This window comes from Schistocerca serialis, chromosome 1 (genome assembly GCF_023864345.2).
Source record: "Schistocerca serialis cubense isolate TAMUIC-IGC-003099 chromosome 1, iqSchSeri2.2, whole genome shotgun sequence".
Classification (NCBI taxonomy): domain Eukaryota; kingdom Metazoa; phylum Arthropoda; class Insecta; order Orthoptera; family Acrididae; genus Schistocerca; species Schistocerca serialis.
Window position 1 is genome coordinate 487,374,729 of NC_064638.1, and position 22,561 is coordinate 487,397,289.

General features: G+C 40.5%; 1 protein-coding gene across 2 annotated transcripts in view; it reads left to right on the forward strand.

Annotated features, from left to right (window-relative positions):
- The first annotated feature begins 744 nt into the window (after nucleotides 1-744).
- The window catches only part of LOC126473806 (coatomer subunit gamma), a 107,942-nt gene continuing 86,125 nt past the window's right edge, over nucleotides 745-22,561 (forward strand). Inside the window, exons 1-5 of one of the 2 annotated variants that reach the window (XM_050101109.1) lie at nucleotides 745-901; nucleotides 1,012-1,142; nucleotides 1,242-1,469; nucleotides 11,333-11,499; nucleotides 15,689-15,818. In XM_050101109.1, coding sequence (XP_049957066.1) covers nucleotides 862-901; nucleotides 1,012-1,142; nucleotides 1,242-1,469; nucleotides 11,333-11,499; nucleotides 15,689-15,818 — 696 coding nt within the window. In that variant the 5' untranslated portion in view covers nucleotides 745-861. The remainder of the gene's footprint in view (nucleotides 902-1,011; nucleotides 1,143-1,241; nucleotides 1,470-11,332; nucleotides 11,500-15,688; nucleotides 15,819-22,561) is intronic. The other variant, XM_050101118.1, reaches the window with a different exon arrangement.

The window sequence follows — 22,561 nt, forward strand, 5'->3', positions numbered from 1 at the left end:
CACAATAGTTATACAGTTTTAAAAGTAGTAAATCGTGATTTACAAGGTCAGTGTCTTTGCAAAACGTCAAAGACAAGTCACACTTTAGTTGATTATCCTCTATAGCTTCCAAAAAAATGTTTCAGGAAGCTGAATAGAGTTGTTTTCTGCCGACTTTCTCTTTTTGAAACCATTCTTTGCATTAACAATAACTTTCTTTTTGTTTCAAATCTCTAGTAATCTGTCATACATTATACATTCAACTAGTTTTGAAAATATGGTTAATAGTGACAGTGGTCTGTAATATCTAATGTCAAACTTATCACCACTTTTACACACGGGCACTAACATAGCTGCTTGAAAACATTCCTGGAGCGTAGGAGTCACCGCCTGTGTTATCAGTATTACAGTTAACAATGTTGTCTGGGATATTACGAAATCCACAGGACCTTTTGCACTTTAGTTTACTGATAGCAGTTTGCAGTTCTGTGGTTGTTACTGGCTGTAAGTACATTATTGTTTCACTTATTGGAATTTCTCTCTTTATGTTTGGATTATACCTGCTTGTGACGTCTTGTGTTACTGCTACCATTTGAAATGCATTGTGGTATATTTTGATGTTCCTTCCGTACTGTCAAGTCGATAGCAAGTCTATACAGTTTCATTGGGATGATTTGTTTTCTTGCGAAATTACGGTCAACGATATTCTAACTTTTCGATTTTGATGCTTCGAGTGACGTTGGTCACACTGTTGTTGGTATCGTCTGTTGTGGCAAGTAGTGTTTTCGAATGGCGAGAAAGAAGTTGACGTGTAAGTCAAAGATAGTAGATGTGTGAAAGAGCGTGTAAAAGCTATTGAGTTGTGTATATTGTAAGGTAGATATGAATTCATTTAAGAGAGAGAAAAAAGAAGAAGAGGAAGGTATTCACAGCCTCCACAAACCTTTACGTATACGTTAGCGCTCATAGATTAACAACTTCTACATTTTAGGTTAATGTTTGTGTCGTCGTGAAACAAATATTATGTTGTAGGTGGCGGAAACCCATTTCAGAATATTGAGAAGACCACAGTTCTGCAAGAAGCCCGAACCTTCAATGACACGCCGGTGAACCCAAGAAAATGTACACACATACTTACAAAGATACTTTATCTGCTCAACCAGGTGGGAAACAGTGTTAAAGTTGAGTTGTTTTACGACTCTGGATATGTTTTACGACTCTGAATAAACGCAATCATGTTTCTTACTTTTCTTGTTGTCCAGGGCGAGCAGCTGGGCACAACAGAGGCCACCGAAACATTTTTTGCGATGACCAAATTATTCCAATCTCGTGACGTTATTTTACGTCGAATGGTATATTTAGGTATAAAGGAGCTCTCATCCATCGCAGAGGACGTCATTATTGTGACCTCAAGTCTGACTAAGGATATGACTGGAAAAGAAGATTTATACAGAGCGGCTGCTATAAGAGCACTGTGCAGCATCACGGACGTGAGTCTATAAAGAGCATCGTACTGGTTGAGAGATTTGAATTTAACCTAGATGTTTGTCCCTCAGATAAATGGCTTATTTTACACTCGGAACGTATTGTCATTTTGTAGTTATCATTCAGCTTGCCTTAATCGAAGTACGTAGAGAATTAATTGATGCCTACTGTTTTTGTGTCTGTTTTCAGCATTCATATGGTGCCCGGAGTGATTATAGAAAGTACTGTATCCTTAAACTTCCTGATGGATTAAATCTGTGTACCTGGCTGGTGCCTGTATTCTTGCCATTTGGGAGCAGTGTTCTAACAGGCTAGGCTTTCTATACACAGAGCACAACTGCCCTCAGATATCCAATACTGCCAACACCTTACCTACCTTGCTTTCCAATGTAACAGAAGTTGTAGGCTGTGGCTAATCCACTTCTTTGCAAAATGCTCTGGTCAGGGAGTGCTTGCCAAGCAAAGTAAACTGGCAAATTTCTGTGAAGTATTTAAAGTAGCAGAGAAAGAGAAGTACTGGCCAAATAGAGACTTCAGGGTAGATTGTTAGTCAGGAATGAAGAGCTTATGTCGGTAAGAGCACTGTGTACAAGAAGCAAGGTTTCAGTTTAATCCTGATGTGGAAACAGTATTAATCTGTCAGAAAGTTGCAAGACTGTGTACACTCTGCTGCATTGTGAATTAATCATTCTTTAGACTTATCACAGTTTAGAGAAGTTTATGCATAGTAATTGTCATAAGTGGTCATTGGCTGCCATATACTGTGTACTTCATTTTCTGTTATGTGGCCTGCAGAAAATGAAAATCTTCATTATGGTGGAAGTTGCACCTTTATTTGTATGACATAATGTGTCTCAATAATGTATGTGTTTGCTCTGTAACTTAAGTGATTTAGTGTTAGTTACTGTGAGCAGAGGAATCTGTAGACATAGAGGAACTTGTTTCTGGCCACTGTTGATGTAAATAAAGAATAGTATTTTATAGAGTAGGATCCTAATATCAATTGGAGGACAATTTGTTCGCTCTGCTGTTCCTGGTCCATAAACCAGAGGGAAGTAGGTACGTTATATGTGCACAAATCCTTTCCCGGTGGCCTCTATATCTGAGATAGGGCTCACTTCCTTCTACCAGTAGTCCTCATTAAAAATACTGTGAGGGTATTCCTGGTCAAAAGAAATTTACAAGTATCATAGATCACCACCAATTTGGCTAAGGAAAACATTGGGAAAACAGATACGAAGAGAATCTAGGTGTCTGGAATGTAGTGCTATTGAAGGGTGCTGAAGACTAGGTGCAGTGGTAAGATAAGAAATGAAGAGGTCCTCAGCAGAATTGACAAGGAGAATAATATGGAAAAGATTGAAAGAAGAAGGGACAGGATGCTAGGAAGTATTAAGACATCAAAAAATTACTTTGTTAGTACTTTAAGGGAGTGTCGAGGGTAACCACTTTAGTGGCAGGCAGAGATTTAGGTATTTCCAGCAAGTATTTACAGACATTAGGTGCACATGCTGCTATGAGATAAAGAGTTTGGCACAGGTGAGGAATTTGAGGGGCCTACCTCAAACCAATCGGCAAACTGGTGACCCAGAAATAAAAAATCTATTATGGACATTGTGCATGTCATAGCATTTCTAATAGTGTTTCAGGTTATGGAAAGTGTGACTGTTTATGCTGAGTGCACCATGAATCTTGTTGTTTCCCATAAATGTACGGTCGTCCACATGTGTTCTGCATTAATATTGAGAGAGGATGTTTTGTATTTTGGAAGTGAGGTTGGGGGTTGGGTATTCAGTTAATATTGTAAGCATTAGTTCTTTCATTTTGTGTGACATATTGTAGATAATCACTGTGATTCTCAATTACCTGCTGTATTGTTCACAAGACTCTCTCTCCCCCCCCCCCCCTCTTCTCTCACCCCCCTCTTCCACCTTTTTTTAAGACCTAAGTCTCTACTCCATAAGCCACCTTAAGGTGTGTGGCAGGTGGCACTTCACGTGCCCCAATCACTTTTCCTCCTTTCCTGATAGTAAGCATCTGCATGAGGTTGACTCTTATGATCTTACCTTCATGATTTTTTCTGAGACTTGTGTAGGAGGAAGCAATATATTTATTCACTCCTCTAGGAATTTTAACTGTAAACCACACAATAATGCATGATGCTTCTCTTACAGCATCTGTCACTGGAGGTGGATGAGCATCACCATAATGCTTTCAAACTTAATAAACAGTGACAAAGCACACTGCTCTCCTTTGAACCCTCTCTGTTTGTTCTATCAGTTCTATATGGTATGGATACCAAGTTACTGAACAATGAACAATAGCCAAGTATTGATCAAACTGGGGTTATGTGAACTGTCTCCTCCTTGGATGGGTTATAGGATCCTTCCAATGATTCTGTTTAGCATCTGTCTTACCTGCAGCTAGATGTATGTGGTCATTCCACTTTAAATCAGTCTGTACACAGACCCATAGATATTCAGTGGGCATGATTGCTTCCAGGATTTGTTTACATTAATGTAATCACACAATAAGGAGTGTTTCTGCCTATTTATGCACAATACATTGGATTTATTAATTTTGGTGGTCAGTCGCATAACCCTGCACTGTGTGTTGATTCTCTGCAGATTATTCTGCAATTTTTTGCTTGTATTGTTTCATTGTAAATAATTGCATCATCTGTGAAAAGTCTCATGGAATGTTTGACATTGTTTACTAGATTATCCATACATATTGTTAAGTGCCTGTCTCACGTCACTCTTTTGGCATATGGCCACAGTTAGTTTTATGTCCAAAGGTTTTCTCCGTTAAGAAAGAAATGCTCTGTTCTATATGCAAGGAAGTCCTTATTCCAGAATTCTAAAACACACAAATGGCAGCAATATAGGCCATAATTTCGTGCATTGGTTGAGCAAGCTTTGTTTAAAATGGGGATAATGTGCACATTTTTCTAATAGCTGGAGCACTTCACTTCTCCAGCGAACTGTGGTACACAGCTGATAGTGGAGACTTTGATACACAGTTCGTGATTCCACTTGCTCTGTGGCATACTTTACTTTTACGACTTTAGACAATGACACCCATTTCCAATGTAACTGGATAATTTGCAGTTGTTACTTACTTTAAGTGAAATCATGTTGAGTGATTGCATATCAAGGTTCGTACAACTTCTCAGAGGATAATAATATTTCAATGCCTGTGTTAAGAAAATGATTCAGTGATTCTTTGGGTATGCATGACTCATAGACAGAAAACGATCTTTCAGTTGTATGCACCAATGCATCCTTTCAAACTCATTAGTGGGACTCCATAGTATGACTCTTAAAAAAAGTTACTCAAGAATTGGAGTTAATTAACATCATGATACCACAGTGATGTACTGGTGATATTATTAAAAAGGGGGAGATACGAGCATTAAAAAACAACTAGAGGTTTATGTTGCCAGTGGCACAAAATATTATCAAAATATAACACGAAAAACTAATGGGAACTCAATGGAAATAAGGAGTTTTGGGTTGTGAATATTCATGGTATTAACTCCTTTAAACTATTAAAAACTTGGAAATGTTAGATCACAATAGGAAAATAAGGATTAATATCAAGGAATTAATTAAAAGTATGGGATTATACATTTTATACACTCCTGGAAATGGAAAAAAGAACACATTGACACCGGTGTGTCAGACCCACCATACTTGCTCCGGACACTGTGAGAGGGCTGTACAAGCAATGATCACACGCACGGCACAGCGGACACACCAGGAACCGCGGTGTTGGCCGTCGAATGGCGCTAGCTGCGCAGCATTTGTGCACCGCTGCCGTCAGTGTCAGCCAGTTTGCCGTGGCATACGGAGCTCCATCGCAGTCTTTAACACTGGTAGCATGCCGCGACAGCGTGGACGTGAACCGTATGTGCAGTTGACGGACTTTGAGCGAGGGCGTATAGTGGGCATGCGGGAGGCCGGGTGGACGTACCCCCGAATTGCTCAACACGTGGGGCGTGAGGTCTCCACAGTACATCGATGTTGTCGCCAGTGGTCGGCGGAAGGTGCACGTGCCCGTCGACCTGGGACCGGACCGCAGCGACGCACGGATGCACGCCAAGACCGCAGGATCCTACGCAGTGCCGTAGGGGACCGCACCGCCACTTCCCAGCAAATTAGGGACACTGTTGCTCCTGGGGTATCGGCGAGGACCATTCGCAACCGTCTCCATGAAGCTGGGCTACGGTCCCGCACACCGTTAGGCCGTCTTCCGCTCACGCCCCAACATCGTGCAGCCCGCCTCCAGTGGTGTCGCGACAGGCGTGAATGGAGGGACGAATGGAGACGTGTCGTCTTCAGCGATGACAGTCGCTTCTGCCTTGGTGCCAATGATGGTCGTATGCGTGTTTGGCGCCGTGCAGGTGAGCGCCACAATCAGGACTGCATACGACCGAGGCACACAGGGCCAACACCCGGCATCATGGTGTGGGGAGCGATCTCCTACACTGGCCGTACACCACTGGTGATCGTCGAGGGGACACTGAATAGTGCACGGTACATCCAAACCGTCATCGAACCCATCGTTCTACCATTCCTAGACCGGCAAGGGAACTTGCTGTTCCAACAGGACAATGCACGTCCGCATGTATCCCGTGCCACCCAACGTGCTCTAGAAGGTGTAAGTCAACTACCCTGGCCAGCAAGATCTCCGGATCTGTCCCCCATTGAGCATGTTTGGGACTGGATGAAGCGTCGTCTCACGCGGTCTGCACGTCCAGCACGAACGCTGGCCCAGCTGAGGCGCCAGGTGGAAATGGCATGGCAAGCCGTTCCACAGGACTACATCCAGCATCTCTACGATCGTCTCCATGGGAGAATAGCAGCCTGCATTGCTGCGAAAGGTGGATATACACTGTACTAGTGCCGACATTGTGCATGCTCTGTTGCCTGTGTCTATGTGCCTGTGGTTCTGTCAGTGTGATCATGTGATGTATCTGAACCCAGGAATGTGTCAATAAAGTTTCCCCTTCCTGGGACAATGAATTCACGGTGTTCTTATTTCAATTTCCAGGAGTGTATTTTAAAAAATTGTCAGCTTCACCAACCATCACATTCCAACCTCACCTAGGTCTCAGGCCATACTGCAAATTAGTTTTTCACTGCATACTTTGTTTAAGAGAAATACCTTTTTTGTCACGACACATTTGTTGGCTTCCGAAGTTCTCAACGAATCTGTCACAAAAGAAAAAAATGTACAACTTATTTGGTCTAGTATATAACACAGTACAAAACATTGTTCCCTTCAGACTTACTTGTTCCACCATTCACATGAAGTAAGTGACCTATTGTAAACAAAATGTATAATCAACAACTGCAACTGAAACATACAAACAGAAACATCTCATATGTCATCTACAATGGTTAGAACTTTGAGTGGCAACTATTAATTTACACATTATACAAGACAGATACATTTTACAAAGTTTCAGTGTTCTTCAAAGTAGTCACCAGCGTTGTGTATAACTTGTTACCAGTGAAGTAGAATTCATAGGATACCCTCAGAAGTGCCAGTCATGTTGATTGTTCAATGGGACCAGTCTAGTGCCCAATGAATCTGTCACAGTTCTGAAGCGAATGCCATGAAGTGCTTCCTTCAGTTTTGGAATCAAGTTGAAGTGACAAGAGCTAAGCTCTGGGCTACTTTCTTGAAATTGGTGGCAGGCTATGTTTCAAAAATTAATTCCTTAGAGAAAGAAGTGGTGACACTTTCTGTAAAACCTGCCAGTCATTTTGTGGGACAGTGTTTGGGTGCACCCATCACTCTCCCCGGGCCTAAGCCCTTGTGGCTTCAGCTTGCTTTCTGCAATGATGAAAGCACTTCATGTCATTTGCTTCAGAATTGTTTCAGAGATTTGTTGGGCAATAGATCATCCCACTTCAACTATCAACATAACTGGCACTGTTAAGGGTGTCCTAGGACTTTATCACTGGCAATGGGTTATACACGATTACTGTAACTACTCTGAATGATAGTAAAAATTTGAAACGTGTATCTACTTGGCATAAATAGTAAATAAAGTTACTGTTAAAGTTTCAAACTTCGGATTCTGAAATTACAGCTTACTACATAATTAGTATTTATTGGAGGTTTTTGGGACAATTTCAGCCAGCGAAAAAAATTGTTTTAAACGTGATGTACCTAGCACTCTAGTGTGCCTCACTGGTTGTTCCATTTGTGTGTTAGCAAACACCAGCATCCTTCCCGCTTGATGGAAACATTCATCAGAAGAGCTATACTAATTATTTTGTGGGTTATAATAATAGTACGTTGACCTACTTTGCTGATTCCATTTATTCAAATACCTCATCACTTGTGAAAAGTGGGCAGTGGGATTCGTTTGCCAAATCTAGTCTAGTGGTATTTCATTTCTTTGAATGAATCTTGGTTAAAATGATTTACTCATTCTTGATTGTGGCCTTCATTTTTACTGTACCTTTACTTCACTTCCATCTCAGCTTGAATTTCATGGATATCAATCAGTGGTATGAGACTTGGATGGAGCTTTGTAATTCAAGCATTACATATCTGAAGGAAAGCTGCGGTAAAATTGATTTTGATTGAGTTTATGTATCTTTACTCTTTATTATTTGACTGTACACGGAGTTCAACAGATTATCATTTTCAACAATGATCATGATTTTCTGTAACCATAATGAGTGAAGCTGTCCTTTAACCAAAATTGGTTTGAACAGTACAGTGCTGTAATAGACATGTGCCTGTTGTAGGTGGTGTGGATTTGCCTTCCTCTGACCTTCTAGCTGACTTATCTAGTTAGTTATAGGTAACCTACAGTTTAACCTGAATTCTGAACCCTGGCGCATTTTGACATTTTTCACATTAACATACAATTAGCACTGATGAAAGAAGTGGTAAGCAACAGAACAAAATCCTTGGTTCAGACCTTATGGGGCATTTAGTCTGGCACACCTGCATATATAATCTGTGGGCCACTGTTTGGTGACTGGTGGAGGGTACTTCATACCAGTGTTATCAGTGTCCTTAGCAATTTGCGTATTTAGTGAGGCAGTACTGTCTAAATGCCTCTGTGCATACCATAATCTCTGTCCTATTCTCTTGCTCGCTAAGTGAGATATTCAGTAGTGGCAGCGTAACTGTCAGTCTTCTTTGAATACAGGCTCTCTAAATATACCTAATAGGATTTCGTGACAACTACATCATTGTCCTTCCAAAGATTCTCATTTTAAGATCACTCAGCATTTTTGTTCAATGTTTGTTGTCGTGTTTACTTGATAAGGATACTAAATACCAAAATGTTACTTCGCAATTCACCACACTAGTGTTGCATATGTGATTTCATTTACAGATGTACTGCATTTTCCCCAGAGCCCTTCCAACAAATCTAAGTATTCCATTCACCTTCCCAAATATTTATTTTATAGTTTCATTTCATACCTATTCTTATATAGTTTCTAAAGACATATACAGTGTGATTGTGAAAACATCTTTTCTTTATTGGCTAAGTGAAAGTCTTTCACAGTGTAGACAGGAGAGATATCCTAAAACACTTTTAAGATTCGTCCAGCAATTGTAACAACATTGCAGTACTGCCACTGCCAGAAAATGGAATGTCAAAGTAACAAAACATTTATATCTAAAAACAAAGATGATGTGACTTACCAAACGAAAGCGTTGACACGTCGATAGACACACAAACAAACACAAACATACACACAAAATTCAAGCTTTCGCAACAAACTGTTGCCTCATCAGGAAAGAGGGAAAGACGAAAGGAAGTGGGTTTTAAGGGAGAGGGTAAGGAGTCATTCCAATCCCGGGAGCGGAAAGACTTACCGTAGGGAGAAAAAAGGACGGGTATACACTCGCACACACACACATATCAATCCACACATATACAGACACAAGCAGACATCTGCTTATGTCTGTATATGACTTCCTTTCGTCTTTCCCTCTTTCCTGATGAGGCAACAGTGTGTTGCGAAAGCTTGAATTTTGTGTGTATGTTTGTGTTTGTTTGTGTGTCTATCGACGTGCCAGCGCTTCGTTTGGTAAGTCACATCATCTTTGTTTTTAGATATATTTTTCCCATGTGGAATGTTTCCCTCTATTAACAAAACATTTAGATTTACAGCAAGGATGATGTTTTTCTTTGATAGTTTTTAATATCTGTATTGATGATAGGTTGAAATGGTCTTACACCCACACCTTTAGCTAACAGAACTGAGTGGGGTACCACAGTAGTTAGCACACTGTGAGGACGATGGTTCAAACACGTGTCTGACCATTCTGATTTCTGTGACTTCCCTAAATTGCTTAAGGCAAATGCAGGGGTGGTTCCTTCGAAAGGGCATGACCACTTTCCTTCTCCATCCCTTTGACGGGACATTACACGCTAATCTCCTCCTCTAGCCAACAGAATTAGATGATAACATTCTTTGCTGATGACTAACTTCTTATAGCTGAGAGCAAAGACACCCTTCAAAAAAGCCTTGTATAAATTAAATATTATTGCCAAAAGCTATAACTTAACAATTTTGACCAAAGAAACAAAAGTCATGGCTTCTAAAAGTCAATAGCCAGTCCCAAGCTAAATTGTAACAGATAACCAGAAAATAGTCAATGAATTCAACTTCTTGGGAAGTACCTGCCCCTTCACAAATGAAAAAGACATATTGGAAAAATTTGAAAGATGCCATTATGTTATTGGAACCACATACAGAACATTGAACAAAATGGTGAAGAAAGAAATCTTAATAAAGTTGTACAAAATAATGGTAATACCATCTGTACTTAATGGGTGTGAGACAACACTAGCTCAAATGAAACATGGAAATGAGGTTTTTTAGAAGATGATATGGATTAAAACAATGAGACAAGAATTAGGAGTGAAAAGCACAAATAAGCAGATCAAGAAGTATAGGAATAAATAACAATAATGAGATTCCTAAGTAGAGCATTACATTCAATAAAAGAGTAGTAACATCTCACCTATACGAGGTCGAATGCACTGAACACAGGAACACTTAACGGAAATCAGCATCCTTTTCAGTAATAGCTCTTTTTGTTGCATAGTACACACATTCGTGCTCACAATCATACAGTACTTGAACAAGTGCTCAGGTGTCTTTGTGCTTGTTTGTTTGAATATGTGTACTTTCGCTAGAAAAAGATCTGTTGCTCAGAAGCTAGTATGAATGCTGTTATGTTACATGTTTCTGTGTACTCCATGCATTCGATCTGCTGTAGATAAGTGGTTGCCTTCCCATTACTTTGAGTATAGAAATAAATTTAGAGATCCTGTCACAAGTTGCAGTAAAAACACAATGCCTAAAATAAGAATGGATTATCAACCAGTAGGGCAAAGGTCAATAGACTGAGACCAAAAAGAGATGTAGAAATCAAATAGCAATTAACCACAGACCTCAGAACAATGAACATCAGGACACAACAGGCAGGTACCTATCTCTTGAAGAAATAAGAAGGCCCACATTAATAAAGACACACACTCTTTCCATCGTTGTGCACATAATCAACAATCTACCAGCATGAATGTAACCTAAGTGGAATGATACATATTGTACAGGTAAAAGAATATTATTTGTCTTCTGTTTTTTCGTAAGTATAAATCACATTAAATAATTGAATTTACTTTAAGTTTTTCTCAAGTTGTCTAATTTACCAATTCTTGATTATAATATTCACTGAGACTTGTAGGTTCCTTTCTTAAAGAAATCTGTTTTCTGTATAGAAGTAATTATTTTATGCTTTATGTGCTGAATGCATACTTACAGCATTTGTAGTGTGTTTTTTTCCTGTATGATTTGTGAATTGGATTTTTTTTTAGGTTACAATGCTGCAAGCCATAGAACGGTACATGAAGCAAGCAATAGTAGATAGAAATGCAGCTGTCAGCAGTGCTGCACTTGTGAGTAGTCTTCATCTCACAAAAATAGCTGGTGATGTCATTAAAAGATGGGTAAATGAAGCTCAAGAAGCTGTTAATTCTGACAGGTACATTTACAAAATGAGTTATCAATAAAAATGAGAGAAAATGTTCTCTCTGTGTGTGTGTGTGTGTGTGTGTGTGTGTGTGTGTGTGTGTGTGTGTGTGTGTGTGTATATATATATCATCACTTAAGAAACAGCACCACCTTCATGACATTTATGTAAGTTTCTGGAGAGACAAAAAAAAAAGCTCCATAAAGCCTGTTAAAATTTGAATAGGTTTTAGTTTCCATATTTTTATTCTCTGGTGTTGGTTGAAGTGCATTACAAATTTAAGATTATGAGGTAAAACTATAATTTTATGGGGCATGGGCAGTGTTGTTACTGTTCACTATACAATTTAGGGAGGTATAGGTAGTGTTTACAGTGAATCACTCAATTTCCAAATTAAACTAACTTTACTTGTTTACAGTAAGAACTAGACAAAAATAATAGTCAGTTATGTGGTTTGCTTAATATTCATAGCTTAGTTACCAAACAGTACTCTAGCTTTGTTTATAAAAATATATGTAGACAAAACCAGTAATGAAATATTGTCACTAAAGTTTAATATATATTCCTGTAAAAATGTTAAATCATAGGTCAGATATGTGCTGATTGAATTTCCTACATTTTTTTTTTTTTTTGTTCTAGTCATTTTTCACAGGAATGTCATCATAAAATAGATGACAATCAGCTGGAATGTATTCTGTCAACTTTTGCAGATACATTCACATAGACTTTTATTTTCAACCTTACTGAGTGGAGATGTGGGAATTCTGGCATCACTTTGATAATTTTTGGTGTCGTCTTGGTAATGGCAAAAACTTGTCAAAATTGGTCTTGAATTCTACAGTCCTGTTGCAGTTGTATTTCACGGCTCTGAGATCATGGACCACACTGTCACTGGAGTTTCCCTCTACTCTAATAGAATCGTAAGCTGATGCTTTTTCAGAGAATAACTTCTGCAAATGTTGTAGTTGATAAATTCTGCAGTGTTGTGGAATGGACCTTTACTGGTTTCTTCTGTCCACTTGGCATACTGACTGGGCTGGAAATTCCTTAATGTCTCCTTGTTTTTTGTTCTTCTTTTCGGGTTCAGAATTATGATGATTGTGGAATGTACACTGCTGTGCTCCATGTGCATGTGCCCCTTGACTAGAGACCTTTGTTTTATTGTTAACAACTTTTTCCATTGACAGGTGTAGAAGAGCATTAGACAATACATGGTTTCTGTTCTGGTAGCCACAACTGTCTGACAATAGAGTAACTGGCTTTAATTCATCTCTGAGAATTTCTGTTAGGTTGCCAGTAATACAAGATGCAAAAGATGAATAATGTAGATGTCCTTGTGTTTCATCCCACCAACAGTTCATGGCATCATGACTTGCATGGTTGTAGATAGTGAAATTATGTACATTCAAGTTAATGTTGCAGTACATTGCCACTCCATTCACACAAGGAACAAGTGTCACAGCTTGTGTGTCTTGTGAAAAAACATAAACTTTGTTACATTTTGGTTTATCAGTGTCCATGTTTTCTCTTTCCTAGCTCTGTCTTTATATTGTATGTGGTCCTTGTACAAATCTTCAGACAGTTTTCCATTACCTACTTCAAAGCTGCGAAAAATTTTAACACTGCTCTTTTAGTGACTGAAATATTGCCATGTTCTTTTTTTTCAGTGAACACCGAATTGAATGAGTGCCTGCTTAATGGTTTCTTCTCTTCTTTTTGGCAATCTTCTTTATAAAATTCAGAGTGTCCAGTCAATGAATGGAGTATAGGCTTGAAGCACAACTTAGCTGGCGAAAGCCTACCAAAGTGTGAGGGAAATTTTGGAATTTTCCTGAAGGTGTCTGCAAGGAAGTTAACTTCTTCCTTGCTGTACCTCTTTGTAGATGGGTGCATGAGCAATGCTGATAGTATAAAATTATTTGTTTGGCTGGAATGATTAGCTGAAGTTTTATCATCTCCATCCAACCTATATCAAATTATCCATTTGTTTATACCTGATGTATTGAGGAATGTGTTCCGACATACTTGCATTCTTTCCCTGGACACCTTCCACTGATCCCAACTCATGCCTTCGGGAAAATATTTTTTCTTGTTGTTTTTCTCTTATATCAGTGTATGCCCTTACCTTTGATTTATTACAAAGATCTGAGATTCATCGAGGTCCCAGTTGCTTGGGAGGCCTTTCCACTTTGTGACCTATTTTGCCTTGACCAACATGCTCATATACTAGGTAGGCTTCATCATGTTCTGTCTCCTTTTCATTATCAATTTTCTTCCACTCCTCTCTAGTATTCCTTTTTCTTAGTGTTTTCTCCTTCTCCGGGGTGTGTCTGCTGTCTTTGTGCTTTTACCAACTTCTTCCGTGTGTTGGGGATCTTGATTTTCATTGTTTTCATTCATGGTAGGTCCTTGAACAAAATCATGATCCTGGATGTGTAATTTGTCATGCAGGTTTTCTGAAAGACTGTAATTAGAATTTGAACAGGATCATCTTCATCATAATTGTCTTCAATGTCTTGATATTTGACTTTCTTTGATGTAACTGAGGCATCTAAGAGATTACCTCTTATCTTCTTAGCACCTGGCTGAATTTCTCGTAAGTGATTTAATGAGTCCTCTTCCTGAACACCAATTTTTTCTTGCACAGAGCTATGTATAGTTTTCCTGCAGAATGAGTGCCACATTTTCTTGGCTACCCATTTCCATATTGATTGGATTACTGAAGAATTAATTATCTGGGAAAATAATAAAATTGTTTACTGAATCTGAAATTAAATTAGAAATATCCTTCGGTATGCACGTTTCACTTACATTCATCAGAGAACTGTCCAAATTGCCCAGGTCTGTTTTTTAATTGATAAATGATGTATCAATAGCTTGAATTTCTTTCCAGTTTCTTCGTATTGAGGCGAATTTCTGCTACTAATTGTAAGTCAAGTTATTTTACCCTCGTTTGCTGGCACAGTGGGCCTGTGCAGAACAACAATAATTTTATTATTAATATATATTAATCTGAAGTATGATCTTTGGAAATAATTCAGTTTTGTTGACAAATGTTTGAATAAGGAAATAATAAAATTATATTTCATATTCTGTACTTACTCTACCAGCTGCTTTTGCATAGGCCTTGTGCAATGTGTATTACTGTAGCAAAAGAGGGCTGATATCTAGGCTACATAATATTATTTATTAACAATAAAGTATATGAATCATTCAAGACCTCCTTCTGCAGGATGGCTTTTTGTCTTTGACTACCGATTTGTTGGCAGGAAATTTGCTGTAACATATTTGTGCCATGACTTCTTCAACTGCAAATAAGCCATCATCTTCACTTTCATCTGCCATTTTTATCTGAAATGCAAAGAACAGTTTAATAAAATGTAACACTTACATCCATATTAAGCCTTCCCCTTAAATTTGCCAAGAACTTCCACTTACATCCTGTCCAGACTTAATACAAACTGAAAAATAATACCATAGTGTAACTTGCAATACTTGTATATGGTAAATATAATTATTGTGAATCATGAAAAGCAAAGGTAAAATGGCTATAGTCAGAACACCATACCTGTAAATATCATTTCACAAGTCGAAAAAATGAACGAAATACTTACATTAAACATCTATCTGTAGGACTTCCCCAAGTATCCACACAAAATACCAGAAAGGCTAGCAACAACACCGCCTCTTAAAACAAATGACTATTTTTCACATTGTAGTTTGTATTTAGTGGAATTAGACTTAAGATACACAAAACTTATAACAACATCTAGGTAAATGCAGTATACATCATGCACAAAATACATAATATATTGATATAAATTGATGGAAACAGAAGTTCACCATGTGCTACCAACTCCATGGAGATAATGTTTCATACTGTCAAACTTAGGTGGTGTTTTTCAAATGGTTCTTCCTTCGCCATCTGTTGTATTTGATGTACACCACTTTGTCAATGAATGAGAAGTGCCATGTAGATTGTGAAAAAAAAAAAAAAAAAAAAGGTGATGTACACAGGCTTGTTTCTTTTGCAAAAATATTAGGAATTATTTAACATCCATAGTATGTGTAGTAAATCGAGTTAATTTAAGAATATAATAGACAAGAGTCAGTTACTTCTTGTAACTTAATACATGTATGTATGCACACCCAACCCATTAGTGAGCAATCATCTTGAATTTCTGTAACCATTGTTTTTCAGTGTTATGGTCCAGTACCACGCTCTTGGAGTGCTGTACCACATTAGAAAATCAGACAGGCTCGCAGTTACCAAGCTAGTGGCCAAGCTGACACGTATGGCTCTGAAGTCTCCTTATGCTGTTTGCATGTTGGTGAGTTCTTATACCCTCCCTTACTTAATTCAGGGTGTTCTGAAAGAAAAGAAAGGAGAAAAATTGATAGCAAAACATATACAGGGTGTTTCAGTTGCAGAGGTTTATTTCTGTGAAAGACAGATTCATATTCCAACTCTAGTTTATAATACAGTTTAAAGCCATATAGAAGTTTCATTATAGTGAGTGCTCTGCCACATAGTGAAAGAACCACTGTAGCTTTCACTTACTTGTACTAAGTTTAACAATCTAGGCTACAAAAATTTGACTTCAACAAAAGCTCTCTCTGAGTTGAAAGCCATGGAAAATGGTGACCTTTTATGGTGCATTATTGGAGGAACCGATGAGCAGCAAAAAACTTATAATAATTGCCATTGTGAAATCAACTGAAGTTAAAGTGCTGATTGTTAATTGTTCATCACAGATAAAATTGTATATTGATAACTGTTCTGTATGTCAGCTTTGTACCCCCAGGGGGCTCACCGCACTTTCGCGGGTTTGTGCTTGGCTACCCTGGGGCCCCAATCTTTGCAGCATCTTTTCCCTTCCATGCTGCATGCCTACACTCTTGCTGTTCTTTTTCCATTTCCAAGGGGGACATGTCTGGGGTGTTTTTCGGAATGTGTTCTGCATTTTCTGTGGTTGACATCAGAACAGTCGCACCACTGTTTTTTGTTTCATTTTTCTTTCTTTGTTCACCTTCTCCTATCCTTCCTCCACTTCAGCATTTGAGGTTCCCCTTTTTCTTCCTCCCTGTGCACTTCTGAAGGCCGACCCATACATCTGGCGCATAACAGGTGACTATTGCCACATTTCTCTCACCAGCTCTGTTTGCAATATGATGGAACGTATGATTCATGCCCAGCATAATTCCCAGCCAGCCCTGGGTCGACAGGTAGGGTTTGCACGTACCTACTGGTACAGGCCAGACTAAGGGAGGGGTGATTCCCAGAGCTGCTATCTTCCCAAATTTCCAATTGATACCTCTTTCAGGTGTTCGGGAAGTGTGAACAATCACTTAAGACGAGTGCGCCCCCTTGTAAAGGGGGGCTCCAGTTAGAAGAAGCGTGCAGTCAGAGGTGCTCACAATCATAGGGGATTTTCTCACAATGAGCCAGTCATCATCTTCGCAGTCCATGTCTACCAAATGTAAACAGAATGAAGCTCCCATTTCAAAGACCCTCCTCCTGCACCACGGTTCCTTGTGGTTTCACGTACCGAAGGCGGTCAGTCCTTTGCTATGGAAAATCCGTTTCTTATTCAGAAAGGTGTTGTGAAATTTTGCTCTCGTTTAAGGAATGGCTCTTTGGTTTTGGAGACTACTTCTGATTCTCAAGCACAACTGCTTTCCGCTTCACTTCTCCAACACCATCCTGTACATGTAGAGACCCATAGAACTCTGAATTCTTCCTGTGGTATTACTTACACTAGGCTGCTCGGTGGTCTGAATGAGGCCGAAATCCAATCTTACCTCCCTGAGCAGCATGTCATAGCCGTCCATCGAGTGATGAAAAAGGTAGATGTGTCCTTAGTGCCTACACACACACACTTTTTCTCACCTTTGATACAGTGGTGCTCCCATTCTAGATCAAAGCAGGCTGTAATTTATCTCAGTCCAACTGTACATTCCGAACCCAATTCACTGCTACCAGTGTCATCGTTTCAACCACAGTGAAGTGTCTTGTTGATAGCCGACCAAATGTGTAACCTGTGGTAGGGATGTGCACGAGGGCGATTGTCCGTTGTATCAACTGCAATGGCAACCATGCTGCCTCCTTTCAAGAATGTCCAATGTATTTCGATGAGCCAGCTGTCCAGAAGATGTGGGTAAAGAAAAAACTGCCCTACCCGGTTGCTCAGAAGTTATTGTCTAGTCGCAGACTGTGTGTTCTACTATCTGGCCTTACTGACATTACTGTTCTTGCTACATCTCATCTCTCTCCATGAAGGATGTGGCCACACAGACATGCGACCTCAAATTCAGCACTATGATAGTTAAGTCGCCCAGTGTCTTGATAGCATCACTGTCTCCTCATTCAGCTGTGCAAAAAGCCACCTGACATTCGCCTCCTGGGATAAAGTCACCTGCTACATAACCAGCAGGCCAGAAATGACAGAAGGAATACTCATGCGAAGACTTCCTATGTCGCTCCACCCAGTCTTCCTCTGCCAACTAGAAGGGAGCCAAGAAGTCAAACAAAGGCAAATGATCTTCTGCTTCGCTGACTTAGAGATCCTCTTAGATGGCGTCGGGACGTGATACCCTTTCCTGGCTGACCTCTATGTCGCCAGCGCACACTGCCAATCATTTTTCTGCTGTGGACTCAGCAGATCGACAGAGGGAGAATGCTGACGCCTCTGTTGATCTCATGGAGCAGGATCCTTCAGCCTCTGTGCCCTGTAGCAGTGAGTCTTTGAAGATTGATGCTCAGCAGCTGCCTAGGTGACACCCCTTCATTTTTTCCCTCGCCCCCTGTCCTCGTTGCGACTCTCGTTCAATGGAATGTTCATGGCCTTCGATCAAATGAAAAGGACTTATGGTCGTTCTTAGAATCGCCATCTCCGCTTATTCTCTGCTTCCAGGAAACAAAATTGCATCCTCATGACAGCTTTGAGCTCTCACCATTTCTTCCCAGTCCGTTTTGATGGGACTGATGACCTCAGAAGTTAAGTCCCATAGTGCTCAGAGCCATCCGTTTTGATTTTCCGCCAAGGTTGGCATTTCATCTTGGGGTGGATTCATGCTGTTCATATGGAATGATGGTTATAGCCATCCCATCTCCCTGACTGCTTCCTTCTAGCTGTTGCAGCTCGCCTTTTCCTTCCTCATGTGACCTTTTCCCTTTATACCATTTGCATCCCCTCCATCATTGAAGTCGCCAGGGCAGGCTTCCTACAGCTCATTGGGCAGCTACCTCATCCCTTTCTGCTGCTTAGTGGCTTTAATGCACACCATCCCCTTTGGAGTCCTCCCAGAACATGCACGAGAGGTACCCTTTTGGCTGACCTCAATCAACTTAACCTCCTCTGCTTTAACACAGAATCACCTACATTCCTTTCAGACTCCATGCATACCTATTACCACTTGGACCCACCCTTCTGCACTACCCAGCTTGCCCACTATCTCAAGTGGTCCATTCTCTCTGACACATACTCTAGCGAGCATTCCCCGTATGCTATCGACTTGCTGACACCTACCCCACCTACGTGCACACCCAAATGGCAGTTATGGAGGCTTTACTCATCTCTGGCGACCTTCAATGAACATTATTTGCCCAGTTGTGAAGACCAGGTGGAATATTTTACAAATGTTATCCTTACCACCGCAGAACGTTCCATTCCTCATATTTTCTCTTTACTGCACCGTGTCCTGGTCCCTCAGTGGACTGAGGCGTGCCACGGCACAATTCACGCTTGGAGATGTGCTCTCTGCAGTTTTGACTGTCATCCTATGATGGCAAACTGCATTCATTATAAACAGTTGTGTGTGCAGTGTGGTCACATTCTTCGGGATAGTAAAAAAGCTAGCTGAATTTCATTCACTAGTTGTTTTAACAGTTCCACTGCCTCTTCCATCATGTGGGCCAACCTCCTAAGGCTCTCCAGTACCAAGCACGATTCCCCAATTTCCGGCCTGACAGTAGCAGATGATGTCATAGTGGACCCTATTGCTATCTCAAACACCTTGGGCCGCCATTTGCGAACGTTTCAAGCTCTTGCCACTATCTCGTGCCTTCCTCCATCGGAAATGAGTGGAGGAGGTTCAGGCGATACCCTTCTCTTCTCAGAATTGTGAGTGCTACAATGCCGCCTTTACTAAGAGGGAGCTAGCTCATCCTCTCACTTCATCTCGATCCTCCATCCCAGGGCCAGATGATGTTCACATTTAGATGTTGCAGCACCTTTCTCTTGCGGGCAAGCACTTTCTGCTTCATACATACAACTGCATCTGGGCAGAGGACACATTTCCCAGACACTGTCAAGAAGCCACTTTCATACTCGTACCTAAGCTTGGTAAGGATAAACACCTTCCTTCTAGCTATTGCCACATTTCTCTCACCAGCTCTGTTTGCAAGATGATGGAATGTATGATTCATGCCCAGCTGGTATGATGGCTTGAGTCTAGTAATTTACTAACCACTGCACAGTGTGAATTCGAGGATGCCGCTCTGCAGTTGACAATCTCATCACTTTGTCCACCCATGTCATGAATGGTTTTCTGTGGAAATCCCAGACCGTGGCCATGTTTTTCGATTTTGGGAAAGCCTACGACACCTGCTGGAGGACTGGTATCCTCTGTACTCTCTACACAGTTGGCTTCCATGGCCACACACATCCCGTTTCCTTCAGGAATTTTTAAAAGACAGAGTTTTCAAGGTATCGATAGATTCTGCCTTATTGGACACCTTTATCCTGGAAAACGGTGTGCCTCAGGGTTCCGTCCTGAACATCATCCTCTTTACTATCTCCATTATCCCTATAATGGACTGTCTTCCATCGGGCATCTCCAGCTCCCTTTTCGTTGACGATTTTGCCATCTATTGCAGTTCTCCATGGACTTGTCTCATTAAGCGGCATCTTCAGCGATGTCTCAATCATCATCACTCATGGAGCATCAACAATGGCTTTCGTTTTTCCAATGACAAAAAAATTTGTATGAATTTCTGGTGCCACGTTTGGTGTCTTCCACTGTCTTTACATCTTGGGCCTGCTGCTCTTCGTTGAAACTACGAAATTCCTGGAGCTCATGCTCAATGGGAAGCTTTCTTTTCTTGCTTATTGTGCTCAACCTTTGATGGTCCGCCGATTCCTGATGGAATGTCCTTTTTTTAACTACTTATATTCTCAGTTGTGTTTGCTGTACGACTTATTGGCCATTTTAGCGAACAATGCGCAGGCTGTCGACGGCATTTTACTTTTTATCCATCCTGGCATTATGGCAAAGGCCATTTAATTTTTAGTTCAGGACCTTCATTTCTCTGTGGCATATTTTATAGACCTTTCTCCCTATTCCTGTTTTTAGCTGTCTTCTCTTCTATCAATTGGGATTAACATATAGTCATTTGTAACACCTCTCGTTGTCTTCTTCTTCTACAGTTGTGACGTGGGTGCATGTGACTTAGTTGTTTTTGCAGTCTACAACAAAACATACGAAAACATGGTAGTTTTGTGTTAGCACATATAACATGGTTAATGTATATTATTGATCCAGGAAAGTGTATAATAATTTGTAACTCAATCCAATTGAAGGGGCAAAAGGTCCCCCCCCCCCCCCCTTCTGTATGTTATGGTAGACTATGTGATCAAAAGTATCTGGACACCTGACTGAAAATGACTTAGAAGTTCGTGGCACCCTCCATTGGTAATTCTGGAATTCAATAGGGTGTTGGCCCGCCCTTAGCCTTGATGACAGCTTCCACTTTCACAGGCATACGTTCAGTCAGGTGCTGGAAGATTTCTTGGGGAATGGCAGCCCATTAACAGTCCATTAAAGGAATGTTATTGTCATATAATCACGCCACCACAGGCCGTGCATTGTGAACAGTTGCTCGAGATCGTGTTGAAAGATGAATCGCCATCCCCGAATCGCTCTTAAACAGTGGGAAGCGAGAATGTGTTTAAAACATCAATGTAGGCCTGTGCTGTGATAGTATCACGCAAAAAGAAACAAGGGGTGCAAGCCCCCTCCATGAAACGCACGACCACATCATAGCGCCACTGCCTCAGAATTTTACTGTGGGCACTACACACACTGGCAGATGACATTCACCATTCACTGGGCATTCGCCACATCCACACCCTGCCATCAGATCGCCATGTTGTGTACCATGATTCATCACTCCATACAATGTTTTCCCACTGTTCAGTTGTCCACTGTTTACACTCCTTACACCAAGCGAGGCATTGTTTAGAGTTTACTGGTGTTATGTGTGGCCTATGAGTAGCCAATTGACCTTGAAATTCAAGTTTTCTCACCTCCTGCCTAACTGTCATAGTACTTGCAATGGATCGTGATGCAATTTGGAATTTCTTTATGATGGTCTGGATAGATGCCTGCCTATTACACATGACCCTCTTCAACTGTCGGTGGTCTCTGTCAATCAACAGACGAGGTCAGCCTGTATGCTTTTGTGCTGTATGTGTCCCCTCACGTTTCCACTTCACTATCACATCGGAAACAGTGGCCCTAGGGATGTTTAGGAATGTGGAAATCTTGTGTACAGTCATATGACACAAGTGACACCCAATCACCTAACCATGTTCGAAGTTGGTGAGTTCCGCGGAGCGCCCCATTCTGCTCTCTCAGGATGTCTAATGACTACTGAAGTCGCTAATATTGAGAACCTGGCAGTAGGTGGCAGCACAATGCGCCTAATATGAAAAAGTATGGTTTTGGTGGTGTCCAGATAAACTCTTATGAGGCACTTTTAGAAATTTTTGGTAGTTTTCCTTTGATTACCCCACAGTGTAGACCCATTAATGTAAAAAGAGCTATGTAAAATTCTGGCGACCGACCCAACAGAGGGCACTGATCATTGATTGTCTTTTCTTCAGCTGTCATGTAGACATTTTATCTTTCATAGGTAATTTGTAAGTGCTGCAGGCATGTATTACATATATTAATTTTTGACCGTAAATTCACTATAAAAGTGTCAGACCTATTATCTTCATATATTTCCTTTTAATAATTTTATATGGATAACTGTATTCGTCTTTTATTGTAACACACATGGTTTCTATAA